This window comes from Geotrypetes seraphini, chromosome 13, assembly GCF_902459505.1.
Source record: "Geotrypetes seraphini chromosome 13, aGeoSer1.1, whole genome shotgun sequence".
Classification (NCBI taxonomy): Eukaryota; Metazoa; Chordata; class Amphibia; order Gymnophiona; family Dermophiidae; genus Geotrypetes; species Geotrypetes seraphini.
In genome coordinates, this window is record NC_047096.1 from 64578215 (window position 1) to 64594288 (window position 16074).

General features: G+C 44.6%; 1 protein-coding gene across 3 annotated transcripts in view; it reads right to left on the bottom strand.

Moving 5' to 3' along the window:
• Positions 1 to 13145, bottom strand: part of IKZF3 (IKAROS family zinc finger 3) — a 117665-nt gene extending 104520 nt beyond the window's left edge. Inside the window, exons 1-2 of one of the 3 annotated variants that reach the window (XM_033917391.1) lie at positions 12972 to 13143; positions 2940 to 2993 (exon numbers count right to left, since the gene is read on the bottom strand). In XM_033917391.1, the coding sequence (XP_033773282.1) occupies positions 2940 to 2993; positions 12972 to 12978 (61 nt within the window). In that variant the 5' untranslated portion in view covers positions 12979 to 13143. Of the gene's footprint in view, positions 1 to 2939; positions 2994 to 12798; positions 12841 to 12971 lie in introns of those variants that run through there. The other 2 variants (XM_033917393.1, XM_033917392.1) reach the window with 2 other exon arrangements.
• Between the last annotated feature and the right edge of the window lie 2929 nt (positions 13146 to 16074).

Genomic DNA, 16074 nt, shown 5'->3' on the forward strand with positions numbered 1-16074 from the left:
TGTAGAGAAATGCAAAGTCTTGCATGTAGGACACAAAAACCCGATGTACAGCTATACAATGGGTGGGCTGGTAATGGGTGAGAGTAGCCTTGAGAAAGACTTAGGGGTAATGGTGGACAGATCAATGAAGCCGTTGGCGCAGTGCGCGGCAGCCTCAAAGAAGGCGAACAGAATGCTAGGTATAATCAAGAAAGGTATTACAACCAGAACGGCAGAAGTTATCCTGCCGCTATATTGGGCGATGGTGCGCCCGCATCTGGAGTACTGCGTCCAATTCTGGTCGCCGTACCTTAAGAAGGATAAGGCGATACTCGACAGGGTTCAGAGGAGAGCGATGAGACTGATAAAGGGTATGGAAAACCTAACATATGCCGAAAGATTGGAGAATCTGGGCTTCTTTTCCTTGGAGAAGTGGAGGCTTAAAGGGGACATGATAGAGACTTACAAGATATGCCGAAAGATTGGAAAATCTGGGCCTCTTTTCCTTGGAGAAGTGGAGGCTTAAAGGGGACATGATAGAGACTTACAAGATCATGAAAGGCATGGAGAAAGTGGAGAGGGACAGATTTTTCAAAATTTCAAAAAAACACAAGAACGAGGGGACATTCGGAAAAGTTAAGAGGAGACAGATTCAGGACCAATGCTAGGAAGTTCTTCTTCACCCAGAGGGTGATGGACACCTAGAATGCGCTTCCAGAGGGTGTGATACGACAGAGTACGCTACTGGGTTTCAAGAAGGGTTTGGATGAATTCCTGAAGGATAAGGGGATTGAAGGGTATAGATAGAGGATTGGATGATTTCCAGAAGGAAAAGGGGATTGAGGGGTACGGATAGAGAATTACTATGCAGGTCCTTGACCTGATGGGCCGCCGCCTAGCGGACTGCTGGGCAGGATGGATCTCTGGTCTGACCCAGCAGAGGCACTGCTTATGTCCTTATGACTCTGTAAAATGCATTTTTTGGAGTTTCTGAGGGTAGGGTTCAGGTCTCCCACTCCCCCAAACCCCAAATCGCTGAGGGGCTCATAATAATAAAAAAAAATGTCCAAAAAGTGACCTAAATCGGTACTTGGACGATCAAAAAGACAGCTTAGGCCTTTCATCTGCCTCTGAATGCCTAGAGTGAAAAGATGTATTTTTGGAGGAGGGGAAAGGGCGGGACGTGGGCTGACCTAGACTTAGTCGTACAGCAAGTATAACCAAAAGTTTAACGAGGTTGCCCAGTTGGAACTTATACGTTTTGACTTAGACCAAGTCAAAACAGGTATAAATTCCAAATAGGGGCCGCTGAGCTGATTGCGGCTGCTGCAATCAGCTCAGCAGCCCTGGAAACCTGCCCACCCCCTGTTGCGATCATGATCCCCCCTGAAATGCCGCAAATACCTGCAGGAGAGATGTCCAATCTCTCCTGCCGAAGACAGAACCTCCGAACCGCCCACCCCTTGTGAATACAAGCAGAAGGGATCCCAGGCCCTCCTGCCCACGGCGCACCCCCGACATCCCCAACCCCCCTCAAATACGGGCAGGAGGGATCCCAGGCCCTCCTGCCCATGGTGCACCGCCGACACCCCCACCCACCCCGCTCGAATATGAGCAGGATGGACCCCAAGCCCTCCTGCCCACAGAGCACCCCCTCACAACCCCCCGGAACCCCCGAATGCCCCCCACTACCCAGGCCCACCTAACCCCAGACACCCCCTAACTTACCTGAATGTTGGCCTGATGGATAGGTCCCAAATCCATCTGGCCGACAGGCCCACCATCCTCAGAATGGCAAGCCTTAGGGCCTGATTGGCCCAGGCGCCTAAGGAGGGCCTTAGGTGCCTGGGGTGGGGGTGTCGGCGGTGCGCCATGGACAGGAGGGCCTGGGATCCCTCCTGCCCATATTCGAGGGGGCTTTTGTCTCTTGACATTGCTTTTATTTTGGATCTGGATGATACCCTTGCTGGGACCAGTCAACACGGTCTCCCCGAGAGTCCGGATTTGGGCAAGGACCCCTCCTCAACCACCTTTTAAGCATGGCTCTGTCCACCATTTTTTTGCCGAGGATCTAAGAGAGCAGAAATTGGAATCTCCTCTTTCCATGTCATAGTGTTCGGTCATAGATCATTCTAATGTGCTGTCCTCTTTTTTCCATCCCATCCACAGCTTCTTGGTCTGGTTACAGAATAATAGGATGCTTCACTTTCTAGCTCTCTCAAGCTATGTCTAAGCTTTATCCGCTGGCTCCTGATTTTCAGCAGTTTTTGAGCACAATAAAAAGGGGAAAAGTTTGCATGCTGAAGAAAAAATTGATGAAGACATAGCTTCTCAGTTCAGCAGAAAACAAAGAACTGTGGTCCTGCAAGCCAAAGTCAGGCGGTAAGGCACTAGCATATGCATGGCAAGGCACCTCCTAACGATTTTAAGTGACAGTATTTTTGCCAGTGTCTGTATCAGGTTCCATAGATGACATCACCCATATGTAGTGTGACCATATGGCTCCAGAAAAAAGGGGACGGATTGAGACATCCGGGTTTTACTTTCATTGAAAGCAATGGAAGTAAGGAGAACAGATTGAGACATCTTGGTTGCTTTCAATGGAAGTAAAACCCGGATGTCTCAATCCGTCCCCTTTTTTCTGGAGCCATATGGTCACACTACTCATATGGGAGAATGTTAGGTCTGCTTGTCTTCAAGGAAAGGAATAGATGATACAGTGAGACTGAATCTAACCACTAGGTGTCAGTCTTAAGTAATAATCAAAACAGCCCAGCCACCCCAAGAACTAAATACTGCCTCTGCAGCAACCCCAGCCCTAAGTCAACCCAAAGAGAAGAATCATCAAACCTGGAACTTTCTGCAAGGCTTACTCTTTTAATGTTGATAAACTACAACTTGCCCACAAAAAATGGAGTTAACATGCCTAACATCTGAAATATGAGGGAAAAACATATTACCTGCAGGCTCCGGCTGCTCATGAGAATTCTCAGAATCTATACTCTTCTTTACATCTGATTAAAAGTAAAAATAAAGATATTTAAAAGTTAACAAAAAAAAAAAAAGGCTAGGTGTTACAGCATCTTTACCCAAAATAGCAGGAACAAAGCTCATTTTTAGATAAACCAAACTAAACTCTTAAGGAATGACTGGATGAAGCAAGGATCTAATTCTTTAAACTGTTTAAGGAAATGGTGAACAATTATACAATATGTCACATTAAAAAGTTAAAATCAGCTCTGTCAAACAATATTTGATAGTGCTCAGAAAAAGCATATAAGAGACCAGATTGAGGTCATGCCCCAACATGAAGAATCATAGCACCTTTCCATTGCATCCTACAGATCAATTCAGAGACTTGTGGGTTGTGTCCATCTACCAGGTGGTGGAAATAGAGAGAGAATACTGAAGTGAGGCTGCTGCACAGGGGGGCTATATAACAGAGCACTGGCATTCTCTCTATCTAGTAGGTGGATGGGACACAACCTGTGCAGCTCTGGATAATATGTGAGTTCCAGGCCTATCAGGAAGGTTTAGCTGAGCTTGGGGAATAGCTATAGGCCTCTCCAACCCAGGTTCCTCCACTGCCCCTCTCGGTCCGTCTGGAGATTTCTTCCTTGCTCCTGCAAAATAAGGAGATAGAAAAAAAAAAAAAAGAATTTGAAGGAGCAATTTGAGGTACAAAGGCTTGCCAGCACTAGGACCCAGTGGAGGCTGTCCTTCAGTGCTTGCTGAAACATCTGCGATTATGGCTTTTCTGCCTCTCCCACGGTGATGGCTGCTCCTGCAGAATCTACCAAACAATGCTCCCGATGCGGGAGCAGGAGGAAAATATCGGGAGGTACAGCGCTTGCAACCACGTCTCTTGGGCAGCAGCAGTGCTGGCAATGGCCTCAAAGAATGCTGCACAGGGTTTGGGGCAGGCATATTAGTGGAGACTTTGGCAGGCTCAGTGGCTCTCTTTGCTGAGCGCGCATCTACAGCTGCCATCTTTGATGCGCCAATGTATTACTTTTCCCGCTGGAGCAGCAGCGCGGTCCTCTCCCATGGCAAGTTCAGCAACTTCAGGAGCAAATAGTGAAGGGGGGTGTTATTTGGAGAGCTGGGGACAGGCATTTCTTCCATCCCCTTCTCCCTAGAGTTTGTTCTCCTTATTCATCAGGTTTTGTTTTTTTTTCCATTAAAGAAGCATGGCTGTTCTCAGTCCTCATTGCCCCTTCTGGGGACTCTCTGGCCCTTCCAGTGAAATGATCTTGAGTGGAGATGCAAAGGGACCAGGAATGAGGCTTCTGTGGCTTTAGACCATGATTCAGAGGTTCCTTGTTTGAGGATTCTGGTCGCTCGCGGGAAAGGGGAGGGAATGGGATGACAGGCAGGTAAAGAAAGGGGAAAAATCATTTTTTAAATATGTTAGAGATAGGAAGAAGAACACAAGTGGTATTGGGCGCCTAAAGAAATCTGACAGCAACTTTACAGACTCGGACGCAGACAAAGCTGAAATACTCAACAACTACTTCTGTTCAGTCTTCACCTGTGAAGCACCATGATCCGGTCCTCAGCTGCAGACGAAGGGGAATTTGGAGGACCCATTCCGGGACATGGAATTTACTGCGAGCGAAGTCTACCAAGAATTATCAAAACTAAAAGTAAACAAAGCTATGGGCCCGGACGATCTACACCCTGGAGTACTTTGAGAACTGAGGGATGTCCTGGCAGAGCCTTTAGCTGTGCTTTTCAATCTTTCCCTAAGCGAGGGAAAAGTTCCCCTGGACTGCAAAACTGCCAATGTTATTCCGCTCCACAAAAAGGGATGCAAGTCAGAGGCTGAAAATTATAGACCGATGAGTCTCACATCAATAGTGAGCAAACTCATGGAGAAGTTGATCAAGAACAGATTGGACACATTTCTGGATGATGAAAGATTAAGGGATCCCCACCAGCATGGCTTTACAAAGGGAAGGTCTTGTCAATCCAACCTGATAAGCTTCTTTGACTGGGTAACAAAAAAGCTGGATGAGGGTGAGTCCCTGGATATCGTGTACTTAGACTTTAGCAAGGCTTTTGATAGTGTTCCACACTGTAGGTTATTGAATAAGATGAACTCGTTAGGACTAGGAAAAACACTGACAGTATGGGTACAAGACTGGCTTAGCGACAGACTTCAAAGAGTAATGTTAAATGGTATCCCCTCAAAAACGTCAAAAGTGACCAGCGGAGTGCAACAGGATTCGGTCTTGGGCCCGATGCTATTTAATATCTTTATTAGTGATCTAACTCAGGGACTTCGAGGCAAAATTACATTATTTGCTGATGATGCTAAACTATGCAACACTGTGGGCAAAGCAACAGAACCTGATGCCGTAACCGGGCCCAGCACTATGGAGAAGGACCTGCTTTTGTTGGAGCAATGGTCCAGTACTTGGCAACTAAACTTTAATGCCAAAAAATGTAAAGTAATGCTCCTTGGGAACGGCAACCCATGCAGAACATACAACTTAAACGGTGAAAACTTAGCAAGAACCACTGCAGAAAGGAACTTGGGAGTTCTCATCCGGGAAGATATGAAAGCTGCCAATCAGGTGGAGAAAGCTTCAGCAAAGGCAAGACAGATGCTGGTTGCATCAGAAGGAGCTTTATCAGCCGAAGCCTGAGGTCATACTGCCGTTATATAGATCCATGGTGAGACCTCTCCTGGAGTACTGTGTCCAGTTTTGGAGGACACATTATCAAGAGGATGTGAAGAGAATGGAGTTGATCCAGAGAATGGCCACTAGGATGGTCTCAGGACTTAAAGACATCCCTTATGAAGAACGTCTGACCAGACTGCGCTTATATTCTCTCGAGGAGCGCAGAGAAAGAAGGGACATGATAGAAACATTTAAATACATCACAGGTCGCATTGAAGTGGAGGAAGAAATAATTTTTCTTACAGGTCCCACGGCAACAAGAGGGCATCTGCTAAAACTTAAGGGGGAAAGATTTCATGGTGACACCAGGAAATACTTCTTCACCGAACAGGTGATTGATCGATGGAATAACCTTTCACGCCAAGTAGTTGAGGTTAGTAGCGTGCTCGACTTCAAAAGTCAATGGGACAAACAGGTGGGGGCACTATAGAATTATGCATAAAAGATGGGTACTCCAGGTAGGGATGTTTCTTGAGTGGGGAGACTTGTTGGGCCGCCGGCCCTCTTCTGCCGTCATACTCTATGTTTCTATGACTTCCTGGATGACTAACTCCCATCAGAAAATGGAGATGATCCTACAATGGCCTGTTTGTTTAGGAAGGATGATTTGCCTGTATTTATTGTTCAGGCTCTAGAGATTCTCAACATTTCATCTCCGGATCCCCTTCCTTTGTAGGCGATGATGCACCCCATTAGGTAAGACTCTAAGCAGCTCCCTAAGTCCTTCCACATTCATGCAGCCATGAAGCGGCTAAAATTCAGCTTAGTGGGACACCTCTACTACTACTTCTTATCACTTGTTTAGCACTGAAAGGCATATGCAGCGCTGTACATTTTGACATTTATAGACAGTCCCTTCGGTTAGAGTGGGCCATGTCGAATCTGTAACAACTCTCGGCAGAGGAACTGGAGCAACTTAGGCTGCCAAAGGTGAACTCCTTAGTCTTGGCAGTCACAAAGAAGACCATGTTACCTGTGGAGGGAGCTTCCACTCTCAAGGTTGTGAACCATAGACTTATGGAGGTGTCCCTCAAGGTGGCATATGAGATTGCTGTATTGTGCCTGCAGACCACCATTTGTAGTTCATATGCGGTAAGAGCTTGCCAGTGCTGGGTGCAGCAAGTGTCTACGGCAGAGGATCTGACTCACACTCTTCCCTCGTTAGAGTGGGCTGGCTTATTTAGCAGATTATACCATACTTTTCTTGACACTTTTCATTTCAATGATTCAAGAAATATGTGGAATAACTTGTAAGTTTCATGGCTCCACATCATTCTCTTCCTGTATGGGCTGAGAACTTTTAAGCAGCCTCTTGTAATTAAAAGTGTAGTTTGTTCAAAATCAGACCGAATCCGTGAAGTCTGCAAAGAAAATAAGACCAGATCAAACAAGCATTTTCTCCATTTAAGTGTAAGGTGTACTTCCTTGGCTTCTCATAACATTATTATTTAAATTATTTTCATTAAATTTTCAATATAAATATAAACAATTTCAACAATATAATAACAAATAAAACAAGAAAAAAAACATTCTGAACCGGGACAGGGCACAGAGCAGGCAGGCCTAGTGACAGGCAGGCAGGCAGGCCCCATATCCCCCACGTACCCCCCCCAGTACCTTAAATCATCCCCCCATGTGCACCCCAGTACCTTAAATCATACCCCATACCCACATGTACCTTAAATAATCCCCCCATACCCCCCATTACCTTACATCATCCCCCCCTACAACCACGTGCCCCCATGTACATTAAATCATCCCCCATCCCCCACGTGCCCTGCAGTACCTTAAATCATCCCCCTTACCCCATGTGCCCCCCAGTACCTTAAATCATCCCCCCATACCTCCACATAACCCAGTATCTTTTTTTAATCATCCCCCCGTACCTTTAATCATACCCCCTTATTACCTTTTTAAATTCCTCCCTCCTTAGATGGCTCTCATCTTTCCCAGCCGGTGGTGCCACAGGCCAGAAGCGCAGAGATCAGGAACAAGCCCTCCGCGCTCCCACCTAGGCCTGCACCGATCTCCGAATGGCCGCAGTCAGTTCTAAAGAGTCCCACGAAAGCTGACTTCAGCCATTTGGAGATTGGCGCAGGCCCAGGCGGGAGCACAAAGGGCTTGCTCCTGATCTCTGCGCTTCTGGCCTGTGGCACCGCTGGTCGGGAAATATGCTGGTCCACCAGGTACAACAGCAGCGAGCGGGTGGGTTATAAATATACAGCGGTGGCAGGGGAGGGGGTTTAAATATGCAGCAGTAGCGGGGCTTTAAAAATATGCAGTGGCGGGGGGGTTAAGAAATGCGGCAGAGGGCTTAACATATTTGTGGTGGCAGCGGGGATGGTAGTTTAAAAGTTGCAGCAGCAGGCTTAACAAATTTGTATCTTCGCTTCATAAGTTGCACTTACATTTCCACAATCTTTTTGGGGGTGGAAAAAGTGCGTCATATGGAGCGAAATATACGGTAATTTAATAACAACGAATTCCTTCTATACATATTCCCATTTCCATACCCCCCCCCCCCCAGGCTGCAAAAAAAAAAAAAAAAAAAAATTACAATTCTGCAAGATATTTCTCAGCTTCATGATCTTAATATACAGCCATTGTTGGATAAAACCAAGGGCTCTTTTTACTAAGGTGCACTAGCTTTTTTAGCGCACGCTAAAGATTAGCACGCGTAAACCATGCGCTAAACAAAAAATACTAACGCAAGTTCTATGGAGGCATTGGAGCCCTAAGTTTCATCTCTTGACTTGGCATCATCTTCCTGTTTCTTTAATGGGTCGTATTGCACTTTATAACATGTAGGTGCTACCTCAATGGTTATATATTTATCAAATGTTACCTTTATCTTTTTCTCGTAAAATAGAGCTTCAATTCGACAAATTGGTTCGTGGATTTCTTTAAGGGAGGTCCGGGCATGTTGTCATTAAGACGATTTGTAGAAGCATGTCATATGCGTCATACAGAGTACACAATTGGTTTTTGTCTACTTCTTTTTTCTCATGGACTCCAGTGGAACTACAATTTTGGAAACCCTATCATTTTAGTTATCTTCTTCATACACCTCGAATAAGGGCTGCTGTCTTGGGGAATCGATATTTTTTTTCTTGCTCCATTAAGATCTACTTGGAGACAAGTTTGCAATCAGGTAGGTCTAGATTTTCGTTCCACTCCTGTGTTGCCTATTTGTGGTAATTTTTTTCTCTCCCTGGTATGACATCAGATAGATTTCAGATGGCAAGGAAAAGAAACATTTTTTATCTTTAGCAGATACTTAATGAAGATGGTACTTTATTAATCCTCTCTAAGTTACGTACTATCTATAACTGGAATAATTTGGATGTTTGTTCTTATATGCAACTTAGATATTATGTGAAATCTTTGACAAAATCAACATTGCTTCTAAAAATATATGAACTTTTATCAGAAATATATTGGCTAGTAGCTCAATTAATAGTACCATTAAGATACTTCAGATACTCTCTTTTAGAATTTTCTCCATCTTTAGACTATGAAAAGATTGCACAGGCATGGAATGTGGAAATGCAGATCAAATTACAAGGCTCAAATATACATAAATTTTTAAAATTGTTATATAAATTATTACCTGATATTTCATATTTTGAAATGGGATATAAATCTGTGTAAGGTCACTATTGAGGGTAACACATGGCAACACCCTAAGACTCTTAAAACATATGCTCTGAAATCAGTCACTACATGTAGATCCATGTGGGTGATATATGTCATTACATGCTCTTGTCGTATGGTATACGTGGGCCGTACTCAAAGAAAAATCAAAACTCGTCTTATTGAGCACCGCTCACGTATAAATACTCAGTCAATGAATTCTCCGTTGGTGCCACATTGTATCCAGTTGGGACATACTTTTCAGGATTTACGTTGGTCTATTATTGAACAGGTCTATGAGAGTCATCAGGGAGATAAAGTACTGTGGTTACAACGGAGGGAGCAGTATTGGATTTTTGAACTCCAAGCGTTAGCCCCCATGGGACACAATGATTACATTGAATGGCAACATACCTTTTAATTAATCATGTGTTTATTTGGTGGTTTGATCTGTTATTTATCATCATTTTTTACTTTTTCAGCAGTTTACCACCTCAGCTGACTCCGGGCCGTGTTCCCTTTGGAGTCATGTGTTTCTTTTTTATCCAATTATATCATTGAGTCTGCTGTTTAAATTGGAGGCGTTCTGTTCGGTTCAACGCCATTTCCCGCTTTGTCAATCTATGCTGTGCCGGATGATTTGGATGGTCACAGCGCAGCCTAGCCGTTCCTGAAGAAGGGGGTGTGCACCCCCGAAACGGAGTCCCGTTGGACGAAAAATATCTTCGCTGGCTGTTTGTTTCCACGGAGAAGCTAAGTACTTCCTGTTGGTTTTGTTGCTCTGCTGGACTTGGACGTTTGGCCCCCTGGACAAGGGGCAGAAACAATTGTAGTGGATGATAAAGTGTGTTTTTTTGATTTATTTATATCTTTTTTCACACTTAACACTGTTGGGTGCACTTTATGGTAAAAAATACGGAGTAGAGCCTGGGTGTAAGCCAAGTGACAGCCTATACCACTGGGTTTCTAGTGGGCGGCTGTGTGACTGAGGGCTCTCCCGTATATATATACTTATATCATAGGTATCATTGATAGGTTGTTGTGTGTAGTTTAGCCGCTCCTGCTTTTGTCTCTCTCCCTTGTCCAGTTACTATTCTTGGGGTTTGGGAGGTTTTTGCTTTTGTATTTATTGGTTTACCTTCCATTATTTTGGGGGGGGTTTTTTTATTTCCTTATAGAATAGTAACAGATGTGAACATTGCAATTTGCACTTAGGTACCCTAGCTCAGTGCTTCTTAACCCAGTCCTTGAGGCACACCTAGTCCCATCAGGTTTTCAGGATAGACACAATGAATATGTATGAGATAGATTTACATACCAAGGAGCAGAATGGGACAGTTCATCATGGGACATTTCATTACAGCTGTGCTGAAATGGCCGCACTAAATCCTCCTAGACATTGCCCTTCTATAGTCTGGTCGGCCTCCCTTCTGCTCCACTCCACATTGAGGAAAGAGGGAGAGAATAGCTGGATCTGCCCATGGGAGGGGAGCGGGTGTAATTTGGAGGGGTATGGGGGGGGCACTGCCCTCCCCAAATGAGGTCTCATCCCAATGACTCTCAGCGTCGGGAGGACCCCAAGCTATTGTGCACCGTTGTGACTGGTGAACAGTGTCGGTGTGAGCACGGCTGATGATCGACCAATGTGCAATGTCCATGCTTTGATTCTTGACTTCTCATTTTCTTTGATGGTGAGGAGGCAGTGCATGCAAATCTCTGTCATGCATATTCACTGTGGGTATCCTGAAAACCTGATGAGATTAGGTTGAGAAGCACTGTCCTAAATTGTTCTTGCAATTAGCCTTGTGTAAGCTGTGGTGCCTATGTTTCAGCACTACTATTCTGTAACAGGTTAGGCATATATTTAGGAGCCACTTTATAAAATTGTTCCCATAGTAACCTGTCATACCAACAAATTCAAATACTGCACTAATAAACATACTTCACTGAAAATATTTCCTCAAAAAATAACATATGTATATGATACTTCATAGCAATGAAGTTATAAATTTAGGGAAGAAAATCCTCAGAAGCTGTAAACAGCACCTCATATGTTCTCAGCTAACTCTCTATCACTGGCATAAAAACTGGTCCGTCTGCTTATCCTCTATCTCTGAAAAAGATTTTCTATTTCCTTTCTTAATCTTTTATCGCAGTGCTAGAATTAAAGTCAGTCCAACTTCTCTTTGGTGCTCACAATCAAAGAAAATCAATATGTGCCTTCTTAGTAAATGCCCTGACTATGGCCAGCGTTTCGTGGTAACGATTCTGCTGCTTCAAAGAAAACCTTTGGGCTTTCAGTGCATTCCCAAGTCTCAAAACCTATTTCAACGCACTCAGAATAGGTTTTGAGATTTGTGTATGTGTACTCATGAGGAGTGTGTGGCGCAGTGGTTGAAGCTACAGCCTCAGCACCCTGGGGTTGTGGGTTCAAACCCCGCGCTGCTCCTTGTGACCCTGGGCAAGTCACTTAATCCTCCATAGCCTCAGGTACGTTAGATAGATTGTGAGCCCACCGGGACAGAGAGGGAAAAATGCTTGAGTACCTGATTGTAAAAACCGCTTAGATAACCTTGCTAGGCGATATATAAAATCCTAATAAAACTTGAAAAAAACTACTGAAAGCCCCAAGGCCTCCTTGAAGCAGTGGAATCACTAGCGCTGGTTTACAGCTTCTGAAGCTTTTCCTCCCTAAGTTTATAACTTGATTGCTTTGAAACATTTTGAATGAAGTATATTTATTAGTATTTATGAATTGACTAATACGTACAAATTCAACATATAACAAGAAGTTCTACTCAAAAGTACCTACTTTCTGGGACAAACTGTGTTTGCGATGCACAAGATCCGGAATAAAAAAAAACCCACACACACACACAAAAAAAAACCCACCCAAGTCTCGAAACGGGTCATCCCCAAGCAAAATAAGTAGGGCAAATGGGGACAGGAAGAACGATAGATAAGCTGACATAGGGATCTGATAAACCTTTTCCGTCGGAAAAAAAAAAAATAAAAACAGGTGGCAAAGATAGAAATAGAGTACAAACTGAAGTATATTAGCATACAAGAATAAGAGACCATTATATATATATATAAAAAAATTTTTTTTTTACTGTTTCGTGAGCATTATATTGAACACAATTGCCTCAGTGTTGATTTGTCACTACTGTAGTTAACGTTTCCAACCCTACGTCGGCATTTGAAAAAAATACACTCGCTGCGTGATACCGCTGGAAGAATTTTGTTCTCCTGAGAAAAGTACAAGAAACCTCCTTTCAAAACGTTACTAATGCTGGGCATCGCTATCAGAGCCCCCCATTATGCTCAATAGGTATGCGGATAAAGGTTGCATTCAAAAAAAGGGAGTTTTCAGGACAACCCAGATTGCACACACGAAAACCTCCTTCCAACACAACACCACTATTTAAGTTGTTATAAGCATCTTTTAAAGAAATTAACTGTAGCCCTTAAAGGCCCTTATTTATCCCTTCTTCAGCACCTCAAATTCCGCATTAGCATTAAACCCTGCGACAGGGGGTTTCTGGAGACCACGCGACGCTCCTTTTAAGTCAGCACTGAAAGAGTTCATTACCCTCCAGTGCAGGACTAGAGAGTACGAGGGCACTCGCTCCCCCCCGGGCGTCGCGTATAAAAGCCGCCGGGGTTGCTTACCTGCCATCGCTGCTGCTCACTGCTCCACGTGCTCTTCCTTGCCGCACACTCGCCCAGGATTCACTCTAAAGGCGGGAGATTCCAGCTCCAGCGCTCTTCCCCTACCCGTTCCACAGCTCAATGCGCAGGGAAACAGCGTGCTGACATCAGACACGAGCCTGCAGTTCTTAAAGGGACAGGCGGCAGTTCTCCTTCTGAACGTTGATAAAGAACACGAGTAAACTGTAACAGTTATGTGGAATCGGCGCGAAACATGTTAATGTCTAGGACAACTTGTCATTCATAGAGAAAATCCCATACAGAGAAGTGCATGCAACTCACCCTCTTATCTTCCAGGGTTCTCCCGATTCAGGATGCAGGGGAGTGGGGTGCACATTTATTGGGGGGAGGGAAAACAAACAAACCTTGTTTTCTGCTCCCTCTAGAATACATGTTTCTCTCCTTATGTTTTAGTAAAAAAAAAAATCTGAATCAATTTTGGAGTTGCAACTTGAATATTCCCACAGGCATACCATATGGCTCCAGAAAAAGGATGGATTGAGACATCCGGGTTTTGCTTCCATTGAAAGCAATGAAAGCAATGGAAGTGAATAGGACAGATTGTCTCAATCTGTCCTCCTTCTTTCTTTCTCCCTCCCTCCTGCTGTGTCTTTCTTTCTATCTGTCTCTCTCCCTGCCCCCTATGCAGCAGCATTCTCCCCCGCCCACACTTCCCTGTGCAGCACCCACAGCAGCATTCCCTCCCCCTCCATTTCCCTGTGCAGCAGCATTTCCCCCCAACCTACTTCCCTGTGCAGCAGCATTCCCTCCCCCTCCATTTCCCTGTGCAACAGCATTTCCCTCCCCCACCTGTTCCCTGTGCAGTAGCAACAGCATTTCCCTCCCCCCCCCACTTTCCTGTGCAGCAGCCACAGCAGCATTTCCTCCCCCTCCATTTCCCTGTGCAGCAGCATTTCCCTCCCCCACCCACTTCTCTGTGCAACAGCAGCAGCAGTATTTCCCCCCCTCCACTTCTCTGTGCAATAGCAGCAGCATTATTTCCCTCCCCCTCCACCTCCCTGTGCATCAGCAGCAGCATTTTCCCCTACCCCCTTCCCTTCCCATGGTCTGGCCTGCTCCCTTAGTCCCTTGCCGCCGCTGCCGCCCCCCCCCCCCCCTCCCCTTCCCGCGGTCTGGCCAGCTCCCTTAGTCCCTTGCTGAGTTTATTTTTAAGTTTAAAGGTGTCGCGGCAGCTCCTCTCATGATCGCCGCATACGTCGGAAGCCTTCTCCGACGCAGGTGCGGCTTGTGAGAGGAGCCGCCGCCGCAGCTTTTAAACTTAAAAATAAACTTAGGCTGGGCATGGTATTAGTTTTTAAAGGTATTAGTTTTTAAAGGTAGGGCAAGTTTGCATGCTGGTTGGAACATTGTGAGGGTAGTTTTGGAGATGGGGCAATTTTCAGGAAGGTGAGAGAGTTGCAGTGAGGCAGCCTGGCTAATATGCTGTTTGAATGTATGTCATGCTGGATTGGAAATATCTCTGATATCTCCACAGAACACAATGATGCCTTCATTAACTTTTTGCATCACAAGGCCCTGCTTGATCCTTTCATTGGCCCATTAAAAAAGATACTACGTGGGTTTCATAGGAATATATTTTTATGGTTCAAGCTTCAGTGACAACCTCAACAGGAAGGCAATAGAGCTGTTCACGAACTTTTATCCAATACTCACAACAAATTCAAGGCATTGTACTCAGGCTAGCTGCATGATGAGCAGCATTTGAAGTGATTATTAAGCATGATTTGTCTTTGAAATTGATACTCTTTCCACACCATACTGTTCTTTGATCACATTAATTTTTTGTCTTAATAAAAATTTACAGTTATTAGAAAACAAATTTCTAACTCAAAGTTTCTCTCATTATTCCAGTGCCTGTCTACATCTCCAACAAATTTTACCATTAATCCCCCCCCCCCTTTTCCAAAGCCATAGCATGGTTTTTAGCGCCAGCCATTGTGGTAACAGCTCCATCGCTTATATGTGTCAGAACTGCTACCACCATGGCCAGCTTAAAATTTTTGTGAGGAATTGAAACAGTGCTTCTCTCCATTTCCCTTCAGTTCAATTTCTGGCCATAGTCCCTCAATACCAGAGCTGCAAGAGAAAGTAAATTTTAAAAAGCAGAGTTCCAGCTCACGGAGTTATGCTTCCAAAACATTGTTCCCTTTTCCCATCCTTTTAATGAAATACTCTATTTATCCCTGTGACTGCAAGATTGGAAGAAAAGAGCAGATACCCAAAACTGACCCATCTCCATTAGGACACTCGGTGAAATTGAAAGAACCAATGCTAGGAAATTATTTGATTGGATAAATTGCTGAAGGATGTGGGCATTTAGGGATATAGGTAGAGGTAGAGATAGGATTATGAAAGGGTATAGATAGAAGGATAAAGGGGATTGAAGGGTTTTAGACAAAGGATCACCTTACAAGTCATAGACCTGATGGGCCGCCGCGGGAGCAGACCTCTGGTCTGACTCAGCCGAGGCAACTTCTTATGTTCTTATTCCTACCCAGTGATTCTTGGGCTCGCTGAGTTGTGGGGAGCAGCTGATAGATTTGAATCATGCCTCCAAAAATCTGATAAGTATCTTTTCTTTGCTTGTTCTTGATTTTTTTTTTTCTTCCTGGTTTTACCTCTCCTGCTATTTCCATCCCTCCAACCTGATCCTCTTTCTTCTCAGAACCCTTTTCTCAGCCCCTCTGCTCTGTGAACCCTACACAGTTCTTCTCCCTGTCCTCATCTTTTCTTCAGCCCATCCATCACCCACATTTATTTATTTAGGTAGTTTTATAGCCTATCCTTCCCAGGAGCCCAGAACGGGTTACAAGGATACATACACTGAAGTTTTCAGGATCAATAACACATGTTACAGAAAACTGAGACAGAATTCAATAACACATATGCTATGGGGAAATTGGGGCTAGTGAGGAAGCCATAGCCGAAAGTTTGATCGGTGACCATAGAAATGTTTGGCACCTGATGGCATGTCTGAAGCCCTAGAAGAGTTTATAAGAAAAAAAGGACATAACAGACATTGAAAATGTTAGTGGTGATGCAT